Genomic DNA, 22,634 nt, shown 5'->3' on the forward strand with positions numbered 1-22,634 from the left:
TGCAATTGGAGGATTTTTACATGTTTTGCATGCCTAATAAATAATTACAGAAGTAGTTTTCTGCATTGGACTTATCAGGAGGAAAATTATTTTTGTGAGTTATTAAGCAGTTTCTTATTCATTGCATTCAATCAAATAAAAAATGCATATATTATGCAAGAAGTGCAAAAGAACTGAGGCTGTGATGCCTGCTTTGTGAAAGCTTCATAAAACATCTCATTTCATAGCTGATTTTATCATATATGTGTGAATGATACTCACAGGTGATGCATAGTGTTGTAATTTCCCTAATTGGATATAGATTACAAGGTATCACATAATACACCCACTACTTCTATTTTTATGTAATTTTTCATCTTGAAAAATACACTTGTAATACTAATATAAAGGCATAGTTAGGCACAGATGTGGAAAATGTCCATACTAGGGTTGGAACACAAATATGACGTTGCACAAAGGAGTTGAGGACATAAGCTGGAACAACAGTGCCCAGAATGAATTGCATGGCATTATTTAGACTGAAAGACTGTAAATGGGATTTGGTCAGTATCATGGGACCTCTTTGTTCCATGAGAGGATGAGTTTTTTCATCATTCACAAATGGTCAGGCCCCTGTATGTCTTTTTCCATCTGCTCTTCAGCTCAGTGACTTCTAGCACTGGTCTGATACTTACTGGGATGAGAGCATGTACCTACTTTCTGTCCTGCAGTGCCTGAGTTCTCTCTGGGAGATTCCCAGGCTATTCAATAGCAACTCTGTTGAGCTCACAAAATTGGACAAGGACCATTGGCCAGGACATTGTGGCTGGAGACAACAAAACACAGCCATCAAATGCAATTGCACTCTCTGTTAAGCAGCAGGTGTTCTTAACTGTTTGAGTAGGTCTTGCAGCTGACAGTCTTGCTGTGGAACTATTAGACTGACACAGTTTCCAGTCTTTTTGACTGTTAGGGCATCCTCTTTAACAGGAACCTTTTTCTCCTCTCTACTTGACTCAGATCGATTACAGTCTGGAATGCAAACAGATTCTTCACTGTGAAGATATAAAAAAGAAGTTTTTTCAAATGTGTATATATGGCCAGGTAAAACAGAGTTGAATACTGTACAACAAAATACAGTTGTCTGACAATTACATGTACTTTCCACTCCTCTAAGTTTCATTATATATTGATTTCAGATAGCTTTTAAATAAAGAATAAATATTTCTGAAGGCAATGCAATGTAAGAAAAAAAATTCGAGATGACACATAGACAAGAAACCACTCCATTTGACAAAAAATATACTTTGTGTACAACACCTAGCAATCAATGTTTCTGATGGTATTTTAACTGCAGGAGCTCTCAGGTGTGTGCTATGTGGTGTGAGTATTGATAGCCCTATGCGTGTGTGTGAATGCTCTACCCAAGGGAAGCATAACACTTTGCGAGTATCTCCCTGAACACTCTCCTGCAATGAAAAAATTTCCCGAGGGATGTAGCACTTGGGAATAGTGACTGTATACTTTGGTCACCCTGTGCTCTATGGTGACATTTATAAATATCCTACAGGGCTTGAGTAGGAATGACTAGATCTTTTAATAGATGGTAAAATGGTTCTTATACTTAGTAGAACATAACACAATGGCACAATGCTTCTTAAGAGCATTGTTTCATTAAAGATGTATAGCCATCTTTGGCATGTATGTGCTTACTTGTTTATGAAAGGACATGTATGGAGAAATGAAAATTCTGTCCTATGGGAGTGTTCAACTTTTGGAAATCTGGCTGGACTCAAAATGAAAAGAATTGCTGAAATCTCCAAGTATTTCACAGAATTAAGTAGTTTGAAATATTTCAATAGGAAAAACATCAAAATGGCTATACTAAAGCAGTTGATCCTAGCAACATTGAAAAAACTCTAGTCTTTGATATTCATTGAATTGTAGCATTGCTTAATGTCATGCAAAATATTATGATAACAAAACAAAGATAAGTATATTAATTAAATTGAGAAAGTTATAAAAAACATGCTTTAAACTGTATTTAAAATTACTTTGAAACTTTTCCTTAAAGAAACTGTAAAACACAGTACTTTTCCATAAGATATTTTGATTGAGAAGAACCAACATTTTCATATTGAATATGTTTTTATCAATCAATTTTTTTCTGCCCTTTTAAAAATATTCTTTTGGTTAGACTTAATGTAACCCCTAATATGTAGTGGACCTACCCTCACTCCAGGTTTGAATGCTGCTTCTTTTCATCTGCCCAACTGGCTTAATGAGTCAGGTGTAAGATTTCTCTCTCCAAAGCACCATATTACAACAACATCACATAGGACATGTGGTTCAGATCACTGGAATGAACACGGTGCAGGGTTTTTTTTGGTAGTCAGATGGAACACAAAAATCAGCAGTGGCAACATGGTTTTTTTTTGTTTTGTTTTCTTTTCTGAACATACTTTATGGGATACACAGGAATTACAGACAGAGGATCTAGCCTGGAATTATCCAGGGCTGCTCCTTCTGTTCACAGACATATCACACTGACCTAAGGCCACTTGCTCTTTGCTTACCTGGTCATTGTAGCTCGCCCACCATTCCCCATACTCCCTTTTGGGGTGAAACATTCTATTTCCGACTTGTTCGGGGGGGCCAGTCTCCTGCCTTTGTACCTAATAAATCACGACAACAACAGGAGCAAACAGAGAGAAGTGATTGTGTGCTCAGCTTTCTTTGACAGCTGCTGTGCAAAGGGCCATGCACATGAATGTTACTGTGGCAGTGGTAGAGAAGAGTGCAAAGCAGCTGTGGGAGTGGTGAAATAACTGCATAAAACCCCAGATAAATGTTAAAGCAAACAGGGTTATGCAGGACAAGTGCTCACCATTTTCTTTATATATGTATCTATAGCTGTATCTCTATATAGGAGGGGCCAAATAGTTTTACAGAATAAATAGCATGCTAACATTTTAATATTTTTTGGAATTAGACCAAAGCAGTTAGAGAGAAACAGATAAAGGGAAGCAACACTTAAGAATCAGTGGGAAATCAGCTGGTGGCCATGTTCTCTATCATAACTTATTTCCCTGATCCTACATCTCTGTAATAAGTGGCTTGTTCCACTTTTCAAAGCAAAATTGGTGTGGGCTCACAGTTCATGTCATAAGGGGGCTTCCTCTCTCCACTGGCAACAATTAGAAGTTAGATGACTTGCCGAAATCTAGACATAAAGTCAAATGAGATCAACCCCAAACCTAGAGCCCAATGCAGTACTATGTGTATTTTATGTACAAGACCTCGCACTTCAATGAAGAAAATCGCTTGGATAAACAGTTTAACATTTGATCATCTAATTAATTCATGGATGTGATACAAGATAAGACCTGGGCATTGTTTACTCACTGAACACTCAGTTGGGATGTGAGTAATGTAGTGTCTCATACTGTCTCTCCTCCCAGCAGTGAACTTCCCTTTAATCATACAAATTCTTGTGCTAGGTGTTGAAATACCTATTTAAATCCCTTAAGCAAAATTTGGGAAAAATTCTTGCATGTGTCTTCTCAAAGAGATTATGATATCCCATGGCCAAATCCTATGAGTTGTGCTGTGGGCTTTTAACATGTTTCGGTGGAGAAGTTTGTGCACTTAACACTGCTAAAATGAAAAAATAATGGACTTTTTTGTTGCTCATTCATTAATCTGATCTAGATAACAAAAGTACCTTGAAGAGAATTACTCTGTAAAAGATAAATAACCTGAGTACAGAGAAAGAGAACTAAATATTGGGTGCAGTTGTAGTAGACTGTCAGATGCAGAGTATATTACATAAATCACTGATAAAGAAGCTTAGCGAATCTGAGAGTGAACCGGAGAAAGCAAAATGAGATGTGTTAGTGCAAAGTCCTTTGGTGTGCACATTATAACCTTACTGAAAGGACGAACAACAGCAATTTTGCAGACTGGCTACCAAGGTTTTAAGACAATCTGGAGTGTGGTATATCTATTGCTCCCAGATAGGCACGAAGCTCACACAGGACACACGTACTAAATGGAAGTCGATTCCTAGAGCAGAGAAAAAGTGGATGGGTTTAGAGAGTAGATAAATTTACTGAAAAATACAAATTATGTCAAACTGGATCGTACAAAATTAGTTGGGATAGCAAAAGAAAAAGAGGAGAGACAAAAGAATGTGCAGAAAATTCACAGGAAAGAAAAGGAAATAAACTTGGAGTGAAGCTGTTAGACATCAAAGAAAGTAGAATTTAGGAGGATCAGGATGGAAATACAGTTATATTTAGAGTAAATAAAGAGATATTTTGTCTAGCGAGGCATAGGGAAAAAATCAAAACTCGGAAAAACTGGGAGATTCTAAAAGCTTGCAATAAGTAGGATTCTAGAAAGTAGCCAAAAAAAAAGAACAAGAGGTAAATGTCCTTGGTAATCCCATCCTAAAGAACCCCAGGTTAGGATGGATATGACCCAGATAAATAAACCCCCACAACTGTCCATTTCACATTAGCATAAATTTCACTACCATGAAAATCAGCAGAGACACCGTTACGAATCTCTCATGTTTATGCATCCACTCAAGAGCAAATTGCACCATCAGAAACAACATGTTGACTCATAAAAACTCAAAGCCTTGAGCCATAGAAAGGCACACCAAGGGTTCTGCATAAAATATTTTCAGCTCTCAGAGCAGACACAAGAAATTACTGTGGCTCAGAACACCTTGCATTACAAAAATGTCTCCTTCCAGGTTGTTAAAACTGAGGTTTGCTTTAAAAGAGCAAATCTGTAGAGAGGAAAAACCCTCGGGCATTTACAGTTGACATAAGAAATACTAATGTGAAAAGTAATTGGGTATTTTGGAGGAGGCATAAACCACTAGAGTGTGAGCAGCATTTGCAAGAACAAACTTATTTTCTCCTTTTCTTCAAATTCCAGGACTATATATTGGTTAGAAAAGAGATAGAAGACTTTGATTCTATGTAGAAAGGTGGCAGCTAAGTTTTATTAAAGGATTTAAAATATTTTGGGTAATCTTTAAGTGTTTTTCTCACATTTTTTGGTGAGGAATGGTGATCTGTGTCATTTTTTTTGGCACAGGATTAAGTTTTCTTAAGGAAAATATTTAATGATTAATACGAATATGTTTTATAAGTGTTGATCAGTGACAGGAAATTTGGGAAGTAATTCCCAGTGACTCAGTCACTGCAGAGCTTATCCATTTGCCAAATGTTTGGTCACATCACTCTATCTTACACAGCAGTGCTCTGTTCTTTTCAGAAAGCCTCACTAGAGAGAAACTCCTGGGCTGAGAAACCATGACTGTACTGCCTCATTTTTAGTTAAGGCAATGTACATGTGATACATGGTAGGAAACACTATGAGACTGGTCAGGTTTGATGACCTTTTTTCAGGAGAACCTTTTTTGAAGACCTAGAAAAGAAAGGTTTTCTAGACCTTTCTCTGGCCTTCTGTACATTCCAATAAAACTCTTGTATACCATTATTAATGGATACTATGGGGAAAAAAGGGGGAATATAGTATCATTATGAGATCAGTAGTCATTCACTAAAATCTGTAGAAGCCAGCTTTTATACATGTGTAGGTGAAGATCCCTACTTTTTTTTTTTTTTTAAATATGTGCTGACACGTCTCTAGATATAGGCTTTTTTTAGACTATGCCTCCACAGTAGATCCAGGTGCTGGTATCCTAGTGGTCCTGACTTCATTTTAGGGTGAGACCCATCTTTGTTCATCATCCCTTGTCCTTCTGCTCTTTCCTAGTTTCTATGCAGGTGTTGGATACCTTGATCAGCAGCAAATTTCGTATGGCTGCACATCCCCTGTGTGGAGGATGCTGGCAGGGGAGACCTAGAAGTTGTACCATAGCCTACATTTGTGAATAGTTTGGTTGAAAACATTCTTGAGCCCTTGAAAAATAATCTGTGGATACAATGTGGATGGTAATGCACAGGTTCTGTTAAAACGTCCACAATACACAGGGTGAGAGATTTCTCAAAAGACAAGAACTTGCAATAGCAAAAGGTAGTTTTTTTCAAGCAATCTGTTCTCTGGAAAAAAAAAAAAAAGGCCAATTATAAAATGTTTTTTACTCTTTGATATAAGTTTTTTTTTTTCTCTTTTTCAGTAAAAATGTTTTAAAAAAGTAAAAAGGTTTGGCGATATCTCAGGGTATCTTTAGGTTTTTAAAATGCAAATCAAATGTAATTGTGTTGGAGACTGAGATTTGTCATAAATCCCTATTTCAAATGCAATCTCATACTGTCATGTAGAAGTGTTATTGATTATTGAGCACCCAATGTGTGCTTGACACTGTTAACTTATATACAAGTAGTATATTTCACTTGCAGTTTTCCTTGGTCTTGATATTAAGAAATTATGAAGAACCTAAATTTCATATCAGCAGAGTTAAAGCCAGTCTTTAGATTAGGTAATATGTTTAAAGATTTCTGCATAACTGCTAAATAATGGAATATGAAAAATATTTACTGTAGGGGCTGCTTTGAACTGCAAACATACTGTGTTCTTGAAAATCGATTCTGTGAGATTGGTCATGTTATCTTGAAATTGCAGCATATTGCACTGAATATTTTGAAAGAGTGTCTGTTTATTGTGTGAAATTTCCCCATTTTTCTAATGGCTAAAATGAATTGCATATTATTAAGCATGCCATTTTAATTTTTTAAAAAATCAATGTATAAACATTACTTGCTTATTAGCACAATTTCAGTAAGTAAAATTGATTGAGATCCAAACAAGTTTTTTTTCAAGGGTAGTATAATATTTCACTTTTTTTTAAAGCTTATTCTAATTAAGCAATCATATGTAACTGGTGAATTAAAATGACATTTTTGTTGGAATGATATATAAAACATTATACTGGTTCATGGGAAGATTAGACTGATAGCAAAATATTACCAGTCTTTTTAATTCCTTTTTCCAGAAAGGTTTTTCTGAAGTGTTGGACAAACCATTGTACAGGATTTTCATCCAGTAGAGTCTTACCTATATAAATGTTCAATACATAATGATATAGTCAAAACTAAAACAGATTTAAATTCTTATAGATTACAAACATATATAATGATTATATATTTTAGCAGACATCTACCTTAAATTTCAGACACAGTCATGAAAAAAAAACTCCACAGCTCTCAGCCAGATGAAATGCTATCTCTTCCAGTAGTCCACATCAACATCCAGGATACGAGTACAAACACCATTCATTGTAATTCATACAGGTGTTCCCCCAGTGGCAGACTGCTCTGTGACTTGGTAGACCTTGGAAGGAGGAGGGTGCATGTCCTAGTCCTTTGTTTATCAGATTAATTACAATGCATCAAATCAATTACAATGCCAGTTTTAATCAAAGTTTGCTGTAGAAAGAAGCAGAAGTTCCTTTGGTAGACAAACCTGGTAGACAGGACCTACATGGTACCTGCTAATGAACATGAGACCATCTGCATGGCTGCCTTCTCTGGGTGCTCTCCAGCATGTGTGATAAGGACAGTGGTGATACACTATATGGTGGCCTTTATTTGTTGTCATAATTTTGGGAGACAGGCTTGAAGATTAAAAAAAAAAATGTAAAAGGGATAAACAGTGCTATTAAAAAAATAGAAATTCTTTCTTTTCTAAATAAATATAGAACTTTTGGGTCCCATCTTCACTGTTCCTTCCTTTTCTTTTTTTGCAGTACAGTAGCAAGACTTCATTTTGTAATCTAAAGCATATATGGGTAAAAGTAGGCAGGGAACTGTTCACAATATCATTTAATTTGAGATTTCAGCTATGATATTTGCTTCAAAATGATGGTAAGAGTGTCTTAATAATATAAATAATACCAAATATTAGGCTTGAAGACATGTGCTCAGTAAATGCAGCCAAAAAATTATATCAATCAATCAATCAATCAATATTTTAATTAAATTTGAGGGGAAAATTCAAAACAACAGCACTAACACTGTACACAAAAACCATTGTAATAAGGTCATTCAATTCATAAATGTATAATCTGTATAATTTCATAAATTCATTATACAGATGGAATGTTTTAGCAGCAATTTATCAAAAGCTTTTAGTAATACCTTTCACTGAGTTTTATAAAATATTCTTCAGTCATTTTAGAGTATTTGAAGTTTAATTAATCACAGTATCAAGCTTGTCCAAAAAGATACCAAGACTAAATTATTTAGGGAAAAGTGAAGGACTCAAATCATTCAGTAATCTCTTAGTCAATCTAAATTTTTGTAGCATATTAGATTAAAATAGCTCCAAATGATCCATTAATAAATACAGACTAATCCATCAAAAAGATAATTACTTTCTCTGAAGAGTCAGTTTCTTTTATCTTGTATGCATCAAAATTCAATTTTAGCAAGGCTATGAAGCAAACAAATAGTATCTTGTATCACCATGCCTAGATTTTAATTTTTTTAAAATAAGAACAATACCCATTGGGACAAACCTTCACCTCATATAAATTGTTATCTGCTCTAATTACATTAAGTCATGTAAGAAGCTTAGCCCTCACTTTCTGACCATCAACTCATAACACAGAAGCACCTAACCACTTTTGTGCAATTTGTCATCAAGGGTCCCATTAAAGAGCATCTGGAGAAATTAGCTTATTTGTTGGTGCACAATGATTCTGACATCTTTTGCCCTGCAGTAATATGTGGTCCTGTTTTGAGCAGCTTTTCTACTTTTCAGCTTCTAAAAGGATTTATTGCATTGAGGTGGGCAATGGCTAAAAGCTGGTCATTGTTACCACTGTTACGAGTTGAAAGATGGTGCCATTCATTTCTAGAATGTAACTTAAGCATTAGTTCTTCCAGTTCACATTCTTTGATAATCTCCCAATTAATTCTATGTACACACAAGAGCTGTTTAGCAACACTAAACATCACCTCTAAATTAATTCTTTAATCTTTTAATCTATAAAAATCAGGATTTCAAATAACATCCCCCACATCTTTTTTTTTTTTTTTTTTTTCATGGTGAAATAAAACTGGAATTGGGAAGGTCTTTTACTGTAAAGCTATTATAACAGTCTGATGGGTATAAGACAGGTTGGATGGGACCTCTCTTCTGACACTGACTAATACTAAAAATCATTTTACTTTTAATCAGTCTAGAAAGTATCTTTTTTTTTTTTCAATTCTTTTTTTAGATTTTTTTTCTTTTCCAATCAGTGTTTATTTTACACAAGACAGAACAGCTCCACCAAGTTCCACTAGGAAAGCAACCCATGCTGTCATACATTACAAGCTGCTGATATTACTCCATACAACAGGTTATGCACCAATTCTGAGCTCAGTCTTGCAGAGTTACAACTTGTTCTATATTCAGTTTCATGTTTTCCATGTTTCAATCAGTTCAACTACCTGCAGAAACTGTAGAACCGATGACTTTCATGAAATCTATGTCTGTTAGTCTAATGTTTAGGCAAGTTATGTTTTGCCTTGTTTTACCAGGCAATGGACGTGATGGAATGTTAATCTTAGTATACTGTATGACCAATCAGAACACCAGGTGTATCTCAGACTTTTGCTTATGAAAATTTTGAGTATGAGCCTATTGTCTGTGTCCTGGAGAAGTCTGGTAAATAAAAAGTTTTAAAAAATTAGTGTGGAAGTGAGGTGTAGTGTTCTGTTATCATGGTTCAAAATGTGTCAGAGAAATTGTTCAAGCTGCATATATATGAAGACAAAATTAGCACTTGCACTATAAAAATGTGTCTCAATAGAATCAGTATCTTTCTTAATGGGTCTGCACGTGAGGAATGAGAAACAGCTTCAGCTTTCCACAAAAAAATCACTCAGGTTTTCTTGTACTACATCTTCTTTATAGGACTAAAAGCTCTGTTTCAAACAACAGGCCTGTTTCATATCTCAGTCAAGTTGCTGAGGCATAGGAGATTTGAATCTGTCCCATTTATATTTGAAATCCTTGTGCTAATAATACACACGCATACTGTAAAAAGATTTGATCACAGCTCAATGGCCATGATTTCAAATCTATCTGCTTATTCATGTATGTGGCTTTCAGCCAGTGAAAAGTTGGTATCTGGATAGGGGGTTGCATCAGTTGCATCCTGGGCACCTTGGCATTCTGGTGGGGTTTTCCACTTGTCTGGAAAATCAATGTCTTCCCAGGACTTTCTTCATAATGCAGAATAGCAGTATTGAAACCTTGAAGTTTTCACATTTTTAATTCACTTAGTCTTTTTCAGTACTTTATATGGATTTTATTCATATTCAATATTAGAAGTACTGTTTTAAGAATTTCTTGGGGGAAAAAAAGAGAAACTTCACACTCTGAAAAAGCTCATGCCAAAATTTTGGTGCTGAAATATGGCGTGCAGATGCATTATATAATACTTAGACTGGAATATTTCTAATTATGAATGTCAGCTTCTAGGCTGATCCAAGCATTTTTTTTTTTTTTTTTGGTCCACAATAGCTCCTATTATAATTGTAACAAAATAGCTATAACCAATCATAAGCAGGAAAAGATAGTAGAGAAGTGAGAAAATCAGCTGCTCCTTGCAGAAACAGAGCACTCAGTGTGTTGGTAGACACCTGTTTCCAAAATATTTCATTTTGGCACAGTTTGGGACTGCCTGATGTCTAATTATACACTAACTACAGACACTGGTTGTCCAGGACTGAATCCAATTCAGTGGAAAAATTCTACCCTGCTTACCATGTTTTCTTCATAGGAGAAACAGAATGGCAATTAACAGCATGTGAGCCCCAGCACCTGATGGCTTTTTCTGATGTAGCAGTGTAGTGCTTGAGGGGGAGAAACCTGACTCTGAGGTGGATGTGTGAGTGTCTTTATTTAAGTTTAGGATGATAAACCAAAATGATGGTGACTTTTATAAGAAAAAATTTGTTCTTCTTCTAATAGTGAGTTTGGCTCACTAGGACAAGGGATTCCCAGTCCTGGATGAAAGCTGTCAGTACTATCACTTCTGGAGATGCACACAGAGCAATACTCAGTTCTGTAATCATACAGTGCAGGACAAACTTCTTAAGTGGATGAGACAATACATTAAAAAACAGGTGAACATTATGCTTAGTTTGACAGTCATAGGTTATGTTTAAATATTTAGGAAACACTTCATTGCATAATAAATCCAAGTAGAATAAAGTATCACTGCCACACCAACTTATTAAGCTTTAGTCTCAAAAAGATTTGTGAGAGAAGTGTCTATGATAAGGTGCAGAAATTATGTGCACAGTTATTCTGTTGTCTAGTATTGTGCTGTGCACAGCTGTATGGACTAATTAGGCACAAAACACAGCAAATGTATCTTGAATATACCTAACATTATCTGGCTGAGCTGGTGATGATTCTTTCCTTTAGAGCATTCACAGCTACCTGCCTGGCTTGCAGATTGAAAGTGCTGCGCAACCTTCTGTCTTAGTTACTGATTAAGAAGATGATAGTCTGTCTTGTTTTGTTTCAGGAGGGTACTTCTGGCTTGTACTGAACATCTATAGGCTTCTCTCTTTTGAGAAAAATACTGGTAGGATTTTAAAGACTAAAATAGCACATAAATATGCAAAAGACAGTATTTAATACTTTGCTGGTTACTCAGAACAGTTTATTACTTGCTTTAAAGGCAAGAAATCTTGCTATTCTTCAGGTAGTTGTGGGGACATGTGCGTGAAGCTTGGAAAATGGAGCATGTGTGACATTTAAAGACACCTTCCAGAAGACATTAACAACTAGTGTTTAATTTTATGTGTGAAATCCAGAGAAATTATATTAGAAAGCTAAGAGGAGCTTTTGAACATCTGTACTATTCTCCAGGTCAGCGTAACATGACTGAGACCCTTTAATGTGCAGTCCTGACTAGAAACATCATAATAGCAGCTCTTGCCACAGAAATATACAGCCTTTATCTTACATGGAATAGTGAGTTATCTGAGAGTGAGGAGAGGATAAATTAGATCTGTATTTTCAGCCCTTGCAAAAAGGCTGTGATATAATATGTGATAATAATTCCCAGCACCTCGAGTTAAGATTTACTTGATGTATTTATGGCCTTCCTAGTCGCTATGAAACTAACTGGTAAGATGCCTGGGATCAGAAATTCCAGATGCCTCTCTACACCAGTTATATGGCTCTGACTCCAGCTCTGTAGTACTCTCCTTTGTGAAATCACTTCTGATAACGTCAGGTTCGTTAGCCCTACGTTAAATGAGGGCAGAATATCTTCTGGTGTGTATTGCTGATTCACAATAGCCTACATGAAATGGTTTTCATTTCACTTGGTAATGAATAGTTTTACTCTCTCCTTCTACATTTTTCAGTATGTGAAGATTCATTGCAACATACAGCTTGCCTGGGTTTTCTTAATTGAAGAACACCCCATGCAAAAAGTCATTTAGGACAGTAACAGATGCATTGCTTTATTTAGGCAAAAGCAGTCTTGTTATCTGTCACTTTGTGGCTGATGTGAAAACTCTGAATTGAGCATTGGCATTATCTGTTCGACAATGATTTGATGCAATGCTACACTGTGCTATAAATTAGTGTCAAGAAGCAAAATGCTAATGATAGAGGCCCCTCTATGCACTGGTGACTTAAATAGCATGTTTCTTTAAAATTCAACAGTGACTCACTCTCTTTTTATAAAACCCCTCTGAGCTATTTAAATAATGCCATGAAGTTCTAGTGCATATTTCCTTTGATTCTGAATACTTTGGTGTTTACTTGAATAACTTTCAAAACAATCTTTTGAGCATTGTACTGAGTAATACCTTGAAACCTATTTCTTTGTGTAACCAGATTTTTTTCAAAGAAATGTTTGATTATCAAGTAAAATGGTGGAACTCTGTTTGCTCATTTTCTACACTAAGTGGAATTGAAATTGACAGTGGTGTTCTGTAGTTTCTTGGAGATTATACCAGACCTAGATTAAGTCCTGAACACCATTTTAAATGTACTCATCATCTTTTAGGACTCTCTTTCATGTAATCAAATTGGTATTGACTAGAGAGAATTTCCTGGGATCGATGGAATAATTTTGCTCTTGGATGCCTAGACCCTTCAGGCATAAACTGACTGGGCACTACTAAACTCAGTGGCACCATCACAGCTTAACCGGCTGGGGATTTAGACACATGTATCAGGAGGATCTTTGCTCCAGTTTTGCGCATTGATGAACACTGCTGATGATAAAAGTTTTTCTCCAAGTTTCAAATGGAAAGTTCAAGTTCTTTGTATCCACGGAAATATGTCAATGTAACAGCTTTCTGCTGCCATTTTCATCCCTACACATACATACTGGGCACTCTCAAAGCTATTTTGGATTGAAGTAATTCCCAAGACAGTGCTATTGAAAAAGATGTCTTTGTTGTTGAAGATCTATTATATTCTGCTAATATCTCCCTACTGCAGATATTATCTACACACTGAGGGATGTAAAGAAATGAAAAGAGAATCCTCAAAAAGAAGAAAACACATCTTATCATTTAGGATATTTAATAATGGGATGTGCTCTTTGCTTTTCAGAACAAAACAAAAATTTTAGAGGAACGTCTTTCCAAACCAGACCTGAACAGATGACAAAAAATTCCTTCCCAAGAGCAAGATCTTTCTGTCACCTATAACTTCATCTTGTTGAGTAAAAAGGTTGCAAGGTGGCAAATGAGTTCTGCAGCAAAAGGGAGGGAAAATAATAATGGTGTCAATGAAGAGTGCCATTTAGTGAAGATATATTTTGAAGAATGACTCTTTTAAACAGTCCCAAAAGTTGCTACAGCACTTCTAATTCAAATACCTCAGGTCATTTATATATAGAGACAAAAGTTGCAGAAAAGGATATTTCAGGTAACCATCACTTAATCTTAAAAATTATTTATCATTTGAAAATATCATCCTACTCTGCACCTGGAAAGGAACTGGAAAAAACTCCATCATTAACTGATAATAGGTATAAAATACCTTGTAATAGACTGGTCATTTTTGTATCACTTGAAAGTCTCTGAAAGAAAATCATTAGTAATATTCTGACAGAAAAAAATAATCACTTGGGCATAATATATCCTGCAGGTATTACTAATAAAGTCCTCCTTCAGGTCTAAATTGTTGTTCACATATAAATGGAAACACAAATTGTCCTTGTTCCATGCCAACTGCAGTTATGAACAATGACATGTCTGGAACTATTCAAATTATCAATCCTGAAATCCATGTGTGTTTCAGTGAGGAGAAAAATCTAGCTACATGTCACTTCCAGACTAGACATACATAGCTGAGGAATGACAAAATTGCTTCTTTGCAGTTTCATATTGACAGAATTTTTTAAAATGCTAGCAGTTAAATAACCTAAATTATTCTCATAGCATCCATATGAAAAGTGAAAGGATCAAAGGATAAAAACCATCCACAGGGCAAGGTGCACACCTACAGGTTCTGTTTATGGAGCAGGGCAGTTTCCACTCCAGAGCTCTCCTTTCTCTTTAGTGTTCACTTAAGATAATTTCTATACATTGAACATACAAGTTGTCTTCATGATTGTTGAATTCAAATACATTAGGAAGAAACAAAGAAACATCTTGTAAGGGAGTATCTGTTCAATGGAGGGAAGGGTAGACAGAGCAGCTGAATTTGTTAGTGTTAGGAGGATGTTTAGAGAAAAAGGTGAGGAAGAGAAGATAGGTGAGGACAAAAAGAAAGAAATTAGGAAGAGATAGTATAAGAAAAGAAAATCAAGGGAACAGGAGATAAAAGGTGTTACAGAAGAGTCATACGAAACAAATCCTTCGATGCCTTAGAGTGACTGCTCACAATGACTCTTGTGTTTAACACACCACCTCCATAATGGAGCTCTAGCAGCAGCCCTGTTTTACTGCTGTCACTAGAGGCAAAATACAGACACTACGAAGTTCATTTAAGGGAAAGAGATTGTAAATGGGTGCATTCAGGACAAGACAATGAATTGTATTTCTTATTATCTTGGTTTTTTTCCTCCTACGATCTTGTTTTTCTCCCTAGATTCATGCAGAGTTGTCACAGCCAGTACTTCCAACTTTGTTTTCTCATTTCTTTGTCAACAAATTTTGCATAGCATTTTGACTAAATAAAACTCAAAACTTGCAGATGTGGAAGAGAGGACTCACTCCACTGCCAGTGCAGAGGCAAAGGAAGTTAGCACACTTCCCTTTGTCTTTCAACTATTAGTAATTCTCAGAAGACCACAATTGCCTCCCCACACTCCCACATTAGAAAACTTTACCTAAGCGTTTCACCAGATGATCCCCTTCTTTTCCACAGGTTTACCAGGCTGCTGGAGCGGCTGGCAGCTGAAGATGACTTTCCATCCCCTACGTGCATGCGGACTACCGTCGATGTGGTGAATGCACTGCGTACATTCCTCTCTGGCTTAGCGAGGATGATGTAGACCTTGGGCACAAACATACAGCCAAGGGCCACTGTGGCACTAAGACTCACTGAGAAACACATCGTAATTATCTTGTAGTTGCTTCCAAAATATATTGGCACAAAAGCCAGCCAAATGATGCAGGTGGTGTACATGGTGAAGGCAATATATTTTGCTTCATTGAAATTAGCTGGGACATTTCTTGTCTTAAATGCATAAAAGGTGCAGCTCAAAATTAATAACCCATTATATCCAAGGGGAGTCACAACACCCAAGTTGGTGGTGTTACAGATCAGGTAGACTTCTCGAATGCTTGGGTAATCATGCATTATATCTGGTGGCTCCATTATAAAGAGGGCAACTATGATGCCTAATTGTATACATATCAAGATAAATGCAATAACCAGCTGGGCACAGGCACTCATGAACCTAGGTTTCTTTGTACAGATCTTCTTCTTGCTTCCAGCCAGGATTCTTGCAATGCGGTTGGTTTTAGTTACTAGAGCAGAATAACTCATCGCTGGCGAGAGGCCGATGCCAATTCGCTGAAGGTAACAGTAAATCTGTTGAGGTTTTGCAATCAGACAGAAAGTGCACAAGTAACCCAAGCAGATGCCGGCCAGAATGATGTAGCAAAGTTCTCGGCTGGAGGATTTGACCACTGGAGTATCACGGTACATTATGAACACAATTGTAACAAACAGCGTGGCCAACAGACCCAGGCATGCAAAAACAACAGCTGCAATTGGTTCGGGATCGCCCCATCTGAGATACTGGACTGGGATGAGGTCACAACCTACAGAAAAGAAAAAGAGAAAGGTAAACTGAAGTATGTAGATGTGAGATTCTTTAATGATAGTTAGTGGTTTTCCTGGTATTTCTCTTTTTTGTTTTCCAGGAAGTTGCCATTGTGTGGAGTGCAGGCTCAGATTGTGTTAAAATAATGTCAATATAATGGCACAATAAATGCATTTCAATGACAGCTTGTTTCAGTAATACACTTTATCTGGAATAGAACATGATGACCAAGCTGATTAAGATGTCACCTGTCACAGTTCAAATTTGCCTTTTAAATTCTATGAAACATAGGAATTTATGAACAAATTTCCACAGAAAGTTGCACTACCTCTGTATAAAGTGCTTCTGAGTTTTCTGCATATTATTTCCACTAATTATATTGTACACTATGAAGGACATTGGTATTTGCAGATTCTAACACTTTCAAAAAAAAAATGTTTCTCAGATTTTCTACCTTTTTTCTATCAAAAAATTTCTAGAATTGGACTCGTAAGTAATAGGAATTTGGTATGGCACACTGTACTCACTTCTTTTTTCTACTACTCGTCCTTCTGAAATTTCTGAAAAATTAAAATCTAATATAATTTGTGAAATAAAATTGAAGTTAATAAATTAGCAACAAAGCTGAATTAGGAGTGCAACCCATTTAAGGACACTTGGTTTTGAGTTTTGCATAGGTTTTAGTAAATCATTCTATGCATCTTGGTCATAGGAAGTCAAAAAGGCTTTTAATTCTACAGTGTACAGATCAATAGACAGGAGTAAAAGCTGTCAGAAAACTTGCTGCTGGCATCCCTTCTTCTTCCCTCCTTTGTGTATGTACTGTCAAGGCTGGATAGATATTTCTGCTTTCTGGCCAATCTATGATCTCTTCCAGGATTTCAGAGTAGACATAGTTGATGTGCTGCTGACTACAGCCATAAGCACATGATGGCATCCATCCTTGCATTTTATTTCCAAAAACTGAATCTTCTGTTCAGGTCCTTCGACCTTGCTTGTTTTCATGACTGTCACTCAAGATGCAGATATGTTCTGTGTCTTGCACCACCAGAATATATTATACCAGTACCTACCAACAAAAGATTTGTTCTCTACTTCCCATCAGCAGGCGATATGCAGGTACTTCCTCGGAAGGACGGCTTCAGTAAATGTAGCAGTTGCTCCAGAACAAAAATATCATAACAAAAAATGCACACACCCACACCTTTCTCTTAGGTTTTATTGCTGAGCAGACATAGTATAGGGTCAGCTGTCCTGGCTGTGCCCTCTCACAAGGTCTTGCTTGTGCCCAGCATACTGGTGAGGGAGGCATGTTGGAGAGACAGCCTGGAAAAATGACTGCTGCATTATCAACGTGTCTCTAGCTACCAATGAAAAGCACAGCACTCTGAGGGCTGCTGTGGGGAAAATGAACTCCATCTCAGCTGGACACAATACAGTAATAAAAAAGGGGAACACCTTGATATTCTGGATTCTGATATTCCTGAAAACAGTGAACATGCTGGCATTGCCAGCCAGGGCAGGACAGCAGGGAGTGGATGATGGAAAGGAGAAAATGCAACTAAAAGCATTTATTTCCCCTATACTTGTGTTCAGCTTGATTGCAACATTTAAATGATTTCAAAATTTTGTATTTTTGTAATCATGTTGCTGTTTTCTGCTTAGGTCATGCAGGAGAGTGTCATCCTGATTTTTAGCTTGTGACAAGGCACTTCACTCTGTGAAGATGAAGTGCCAGGTGCTCACTTCTGTATTTTCTGTAGTGAGGGTAGTTAGGACTGTCTGCTTGAAACAGGACTGTCTTCATGAAACATGTGGATGCCAGGAAATTTCAATTAATTAGGCAACCTGAGATCTCAATGCATTGAGCAGGAGTAAATGTAGATATCAGGACTATAATTTGGGAATTTCTACATGTGAGATTTATTGTATGCCTTTTCCTGTATTTTATGCGGAGTTCAGAGTTTTCCAAATCTGCCACTAGCATTCTTAGTGGTAAAAATAATTTCATTAAACAGTATGGTTAGATATTAGGCCTAGCTTTTCCAAGTATTTTTGCATTCTGTATCTCTACAGAAATAATATTTTTTAAGAAATAATATCTTCAATATCTTCAATGAGGTGGCAAAAGTATAAGGCAGATACTTCTGTGTTCTTGAAAAGAGTGAAAAATCAGTGCAGCTGGAGTCAATGAGTCTGTGATATTAGTATAATTAAAGTATACAAATTTGCAGTCACTTTGGTGTAAGAGAATTGGACTCCTTACTGAATACAGATTAATTTGCCATCCATACTTGCCTGCTTTTATGTGAAAAGCTTTCTCTTGCATTAATAAAATTATTACCACACCTAAATATAAGAAATACATGAGATTTTCATGAAACATTCTCACTGCATTAGTTAATGATACCGTTTTAACTCTTGCTGGTTTTATGGGTTTACTTATTCAGTATTCAGTGTGAGGGAGACACTGTATTTCTTTCTGACATTTTCAAGTTCAAGTAGCATATTAATTACATCATAAAAATCAGCATTTTACACAAGTGAGAGTATTAAAAAAAGGTGAAAACAAGAAGGAATCCTCTATTGTGTGCAGATATCCCATTGTGGGTTCTTCCCAGGAAGTTCTATAAGTAAGCGACCTCTAAATCTATTTCTGATTTTAGGAAGATTTAACTACTATTTTGTAGAAAAAGTTTCTAGCTGCTAATATGCTACATATTCTTGATAGGAGATTTGAGGAGAAAAGGTCTTTATCTGGCACCTGGCCTTTGCATGCAGACGATGATAGGGGCTAAATTTTGCCTCATTTCTAACGTTGTAGCAGAGGTGAATCATAACCACGTGTTTCTCATTAGTTTCAGGCTATTTCATGCCTTCCTTGCTTTATTACTCTTTTTACATTCTCTTGATGAAATACCTGAGAAAAGAGTTGAAAACTTGTCATATTTTTTCCCATCACTGAGTATACTTTACAAGGAGATTGCTAAACTTTGCAATGATTTATCCCTCAATTTAGATTTAAAGACTGCATCATCTTCATGAAACAATGCTTGGTGAAGTTTTCATATAATTTTGCAGGTAATGGTTTCTGACAATGGCACTTTTCAGAGAAGAACAGCTAGATCAAGTAAAAGAAAGATGGGAAAACAGCACTGTGAGTGTTCATGTTAGATTGATGACCAGGACTATACCAAGACAAAAGCTGAAAAATGGTAACACAAAAAGAACTCGTTCCTGTCAATGGCCATGACAATGCCCCACAGCCTATGTCTTACCCTTTATCAATGTCTCCAAGCACCTGGAAAATTTTCTCTCCTAGCTGGCACAGAAACAGGTAGAACAAAGCCAGCAGTCTTGTCCTACAGTGCCCACAGTATGCTGAGGCACTAAGGTGGTCTTTGGCTTGTGGAAAGGCTGTTTGGACCCAGTCCAATTTGGAGCAGGTGTCGAATTGTTCTGTACTCAAGGGTGCCTGGACCTCCAGTAAAATTGACATAAAACTGCTATTATGTTCTTTTATGTACTTTTCTTCTGAGAAAAAAAGAAGTTTCTGATATTTTGGAAAAGCCTCTAGCTACTTCATGGATGGACTAAATTTTGCCATGAACAAGGAGAAGAAATGCTCTTGAAGGCCTGATCACTGCTGTAGGTCAATTAGTAGGTCTATTAGCATACTGTTCTCTTTCTGTAGAGGCAAATTTGTCCCTTATTTCTGATCCTTATTTCTGATCTTTCATATTGCTTTAAAATTAGTTCATCTGAGAGAAGAGTTTACAGACATAAAGCACTATATTATAGACCATATTGTCTGTGGATTTTATTCTTAACACTGTTTTAATTTGTTATTACAGCCTTGACACCTAGAAGATACCTTCAGCATCCATAAAAATGTATTAGCTTAGCAATGAGAAATCCCTTCCATGGTAACCAATGTAAAATACATAACTAAACTATTTTCAAAGGTAAACTTGACGGAATAGGATTGTGAATAGGATTGACTCTGAAAAGTGAAGGTAATTCAACAAATTCTCTTAAGTTAACATCATGAGCTAAAGCTCACTGAATCTGCACATGGAGACTAAAACTGGCTGAAAATTTCTGCTGCCTTAATAAGATCTAAATATTTTTCATTTGGATTTGTCATCCTGGTCAGCAAGTTTGACCTGTAAAAATAGATTTGGTTTTCTTGGTAATTTTTCAGACATCCTTCCAAGGTTATCAGAAGTCCAAGCTTCAAGGTTGAAAAGCAAACAAAACCAGCCACATTTAGTAATGAATGTATATTTATATGGTATTTAACACTCGATATTCAAAGTCCATTTATGTTATGAAATGAAATATTTTATGCTTCTAACTTTTTCTTCCATTATAATCCCAAAATATGGAAGAGGGAGATCTTGATAAGTTATTTAGGCTTCCACATATATGGAAAGCTGAGATGCAAAAATGTCAGCATCAGAATAAAAATCTGCATAAAGCTGATGGGGTAGCTTTTTTCATTTTTTTCAGCACCAATATTATCCAAACAAAGGATTTCACTCTCCAGAGTCCTAGGGGACGTGGCAGGGCCCTGACTTTCACATGGAATCTGGACCATCTGAAGGGAGGGAGGACATTAACATGTGAGAACTTTGCTTTGGTGCTGTGGTAAATTACTGTAGCCACTAGTCTTGTGCCCTACCCTGATGGGACTTTTTGAACTTGCTACAATAGCAGGGCATGTAGAGGTGTTTTCTTAGCTGCTGCAGCTCCCAGACCGACGTTTTACTGAAACTGTCACCAAAGGTGTCTTTGCACAGCAACAGAGGCAGCTGGTGACTGGGCATGTGTGTATTCTTCTGCCTCTGCACAGCAGGATTTGGGGTTGGTCACATCTTAAACCATGAAAGCTGGAGCACCTGCAGCTCAGGGGCTTGAGTCCCCAGTAACTGGAATATATGGATTTAGCTGTGCATTGCAGTAAGAGACAAGGCCATGAATGCTATAATAAAGTACATTAAAGTTACTTCGTGACCATATGGGAAATTATTCCTTAATTACACAAGTGTGCAGAATGATGGGAACAACTGATGAATTACAACAATCAGGTCTATCCGTATGCCAGCTCTACTGTTTTGATTTAAGTTTCACTAAGAAGTGCTGGCTCTGTGTGTTGTAAATGTTTGGTTCCAAATGCAAACTTTCCATAACATAAGGCACAATTACAAGTGGATCCTTCTGGCTTTGCTGGTGAGTTCCTGTTCATCCAGCCAGGGAGCCTCCGAGCACTGCTTGTTGAGCTCAGCAATGCTGAGTGAGCTCACTTGAGCCTGAAGTTCTGTGTGGCTCATGCTGGACTGGAAGCTGAAGTTCATACCCTATCTGGAATTGAGGAAAGAAAGTGTGCAAACCCAGAACCAAGGGAGCAGAAAATGAGATCCTGGTCATAATACTGCCACCTGAAGCCTTAACTCATCCACATATACCTTTTCCAAGAGGAATAGAGTGAAAGTGACTTATGGGAATGGTTACATTTCATTTGGAGTAAGAAAAAGGAAAGATAAATAAAGGGCACAGAAAACAGGACATTATCTCTGCTGATCTGCATTTATAACGCTAAAAATTACCAGATGAAAATTGTGTTCTCTTACCCTCAGTCTCAATTATAGCCTTAACAATTATGATCAAAAGCAAGATCCTAGTAAGGTTTCAGCAGAAAATTCAATGGCAGCACAGACTAAATTGTGTTTTGACCTGAGTCAGACAATTGCTGAAATCACCCATGGCTAAGATATTTTTGCAAGAGGTAATACAAGGAAGCAGCTTGATGGGAGCAAGCAGTTACTCTTTGAAAATATTTTGGGCAAGAGATTAATCACCTTTTGCTTGCATGAGGGGCAAAATCCAGTTCTATGAGACAACAGAGGCTCAGACCCTGGCTCACACATTTTTCAGTCCTTTCCATCCAAGGGCTTTTTGGATAACCTATCTCTTATCTGTTCATTCCAGATGGGCAGCCAAATCTTGACACTGTTATCCTGGCTTTACTTTATTTGCTGAAAGCATTTTTGTAGCTACAGAAAAAAATATATATTTCTGATATATACTCTCACCCTTGAATGGCAAAGAAACCATTTCAAGAGGTGTAAATAGTTAAGCTCCTATTTCCATGGGAATCCAATTAAGAGAATCAAATAGTCAGCATATTTGAAATACATAGAGACTGAGAAAAATGTCAGTACAACCTAAAAATAATCCAATTGTCACTAAAATTAATATAATCTAATTTTCTTGCCATTCCTGAGGTCACTAGAGAAAACTTTGATTTTGGTACTGTATGACGTCCTTGAATGTCAGAAAGACAGAATAATTGCTTCTTTCTCACCTCAAAGAAATCCTTAAATGTTATTGGTAACTGAACCAAGATGATACTACATACAGT

General features: G+C 36.7%; 1 protein-coding gene across 14 annotated transcripts in view; it reads right to left on the bottom strand.

The window, feature by feature from the left end:
• GRM5 (glutamate metabotropic receptor 5) overlaps positions 1-22,634 on the bottom strand; it is a 239,080-nt gene that overhangs the window by 13,821 nt on the left and 202,625 nt on the right. For 7 of the 14 annotated variants that reach the window (XM_030269036.4, XM_030269023.4, XM_030269022.4 and 4 more), the window contains 3 exons: positions 15,269-16,208; positions 2,556-2,654; positions 873-1,034 (listed from right to left, as the gene is read on the bottom strand). In XM_030269036.4, the coding sequence (XP_030124896.1) occupies positions 873-1,034; positions 2,556-2,654; positions 15,269-16,208 (1,201 nt within the window). The remainder of the gene's footprint in view (positions 1-872; positions 1,035-2,555; positions 2,655-15,268; positions 16,209-22,634) is intronic. The other 7 variants (XM_030269074.4, XM_030269084.4, XM_030269064.4 and 4 more) reach the window with 2 other exon arrangements.

This window comes from Taeniopygia guttata, chromosome 1 (assembly GCF_048771995.1).
Source record: "Taeniopygia guttata chromosome 1, bTaeGut7.mat, whole genome shotgun sequence".
In the NCBI taxonomy this organism is placed as follows: domain Eukaryota; kingdom Metazoa; phylum Chordata; class Aves; order Passeriformes; family Estrildidae; genus Taeniopygia; species Taeniopygia guttata.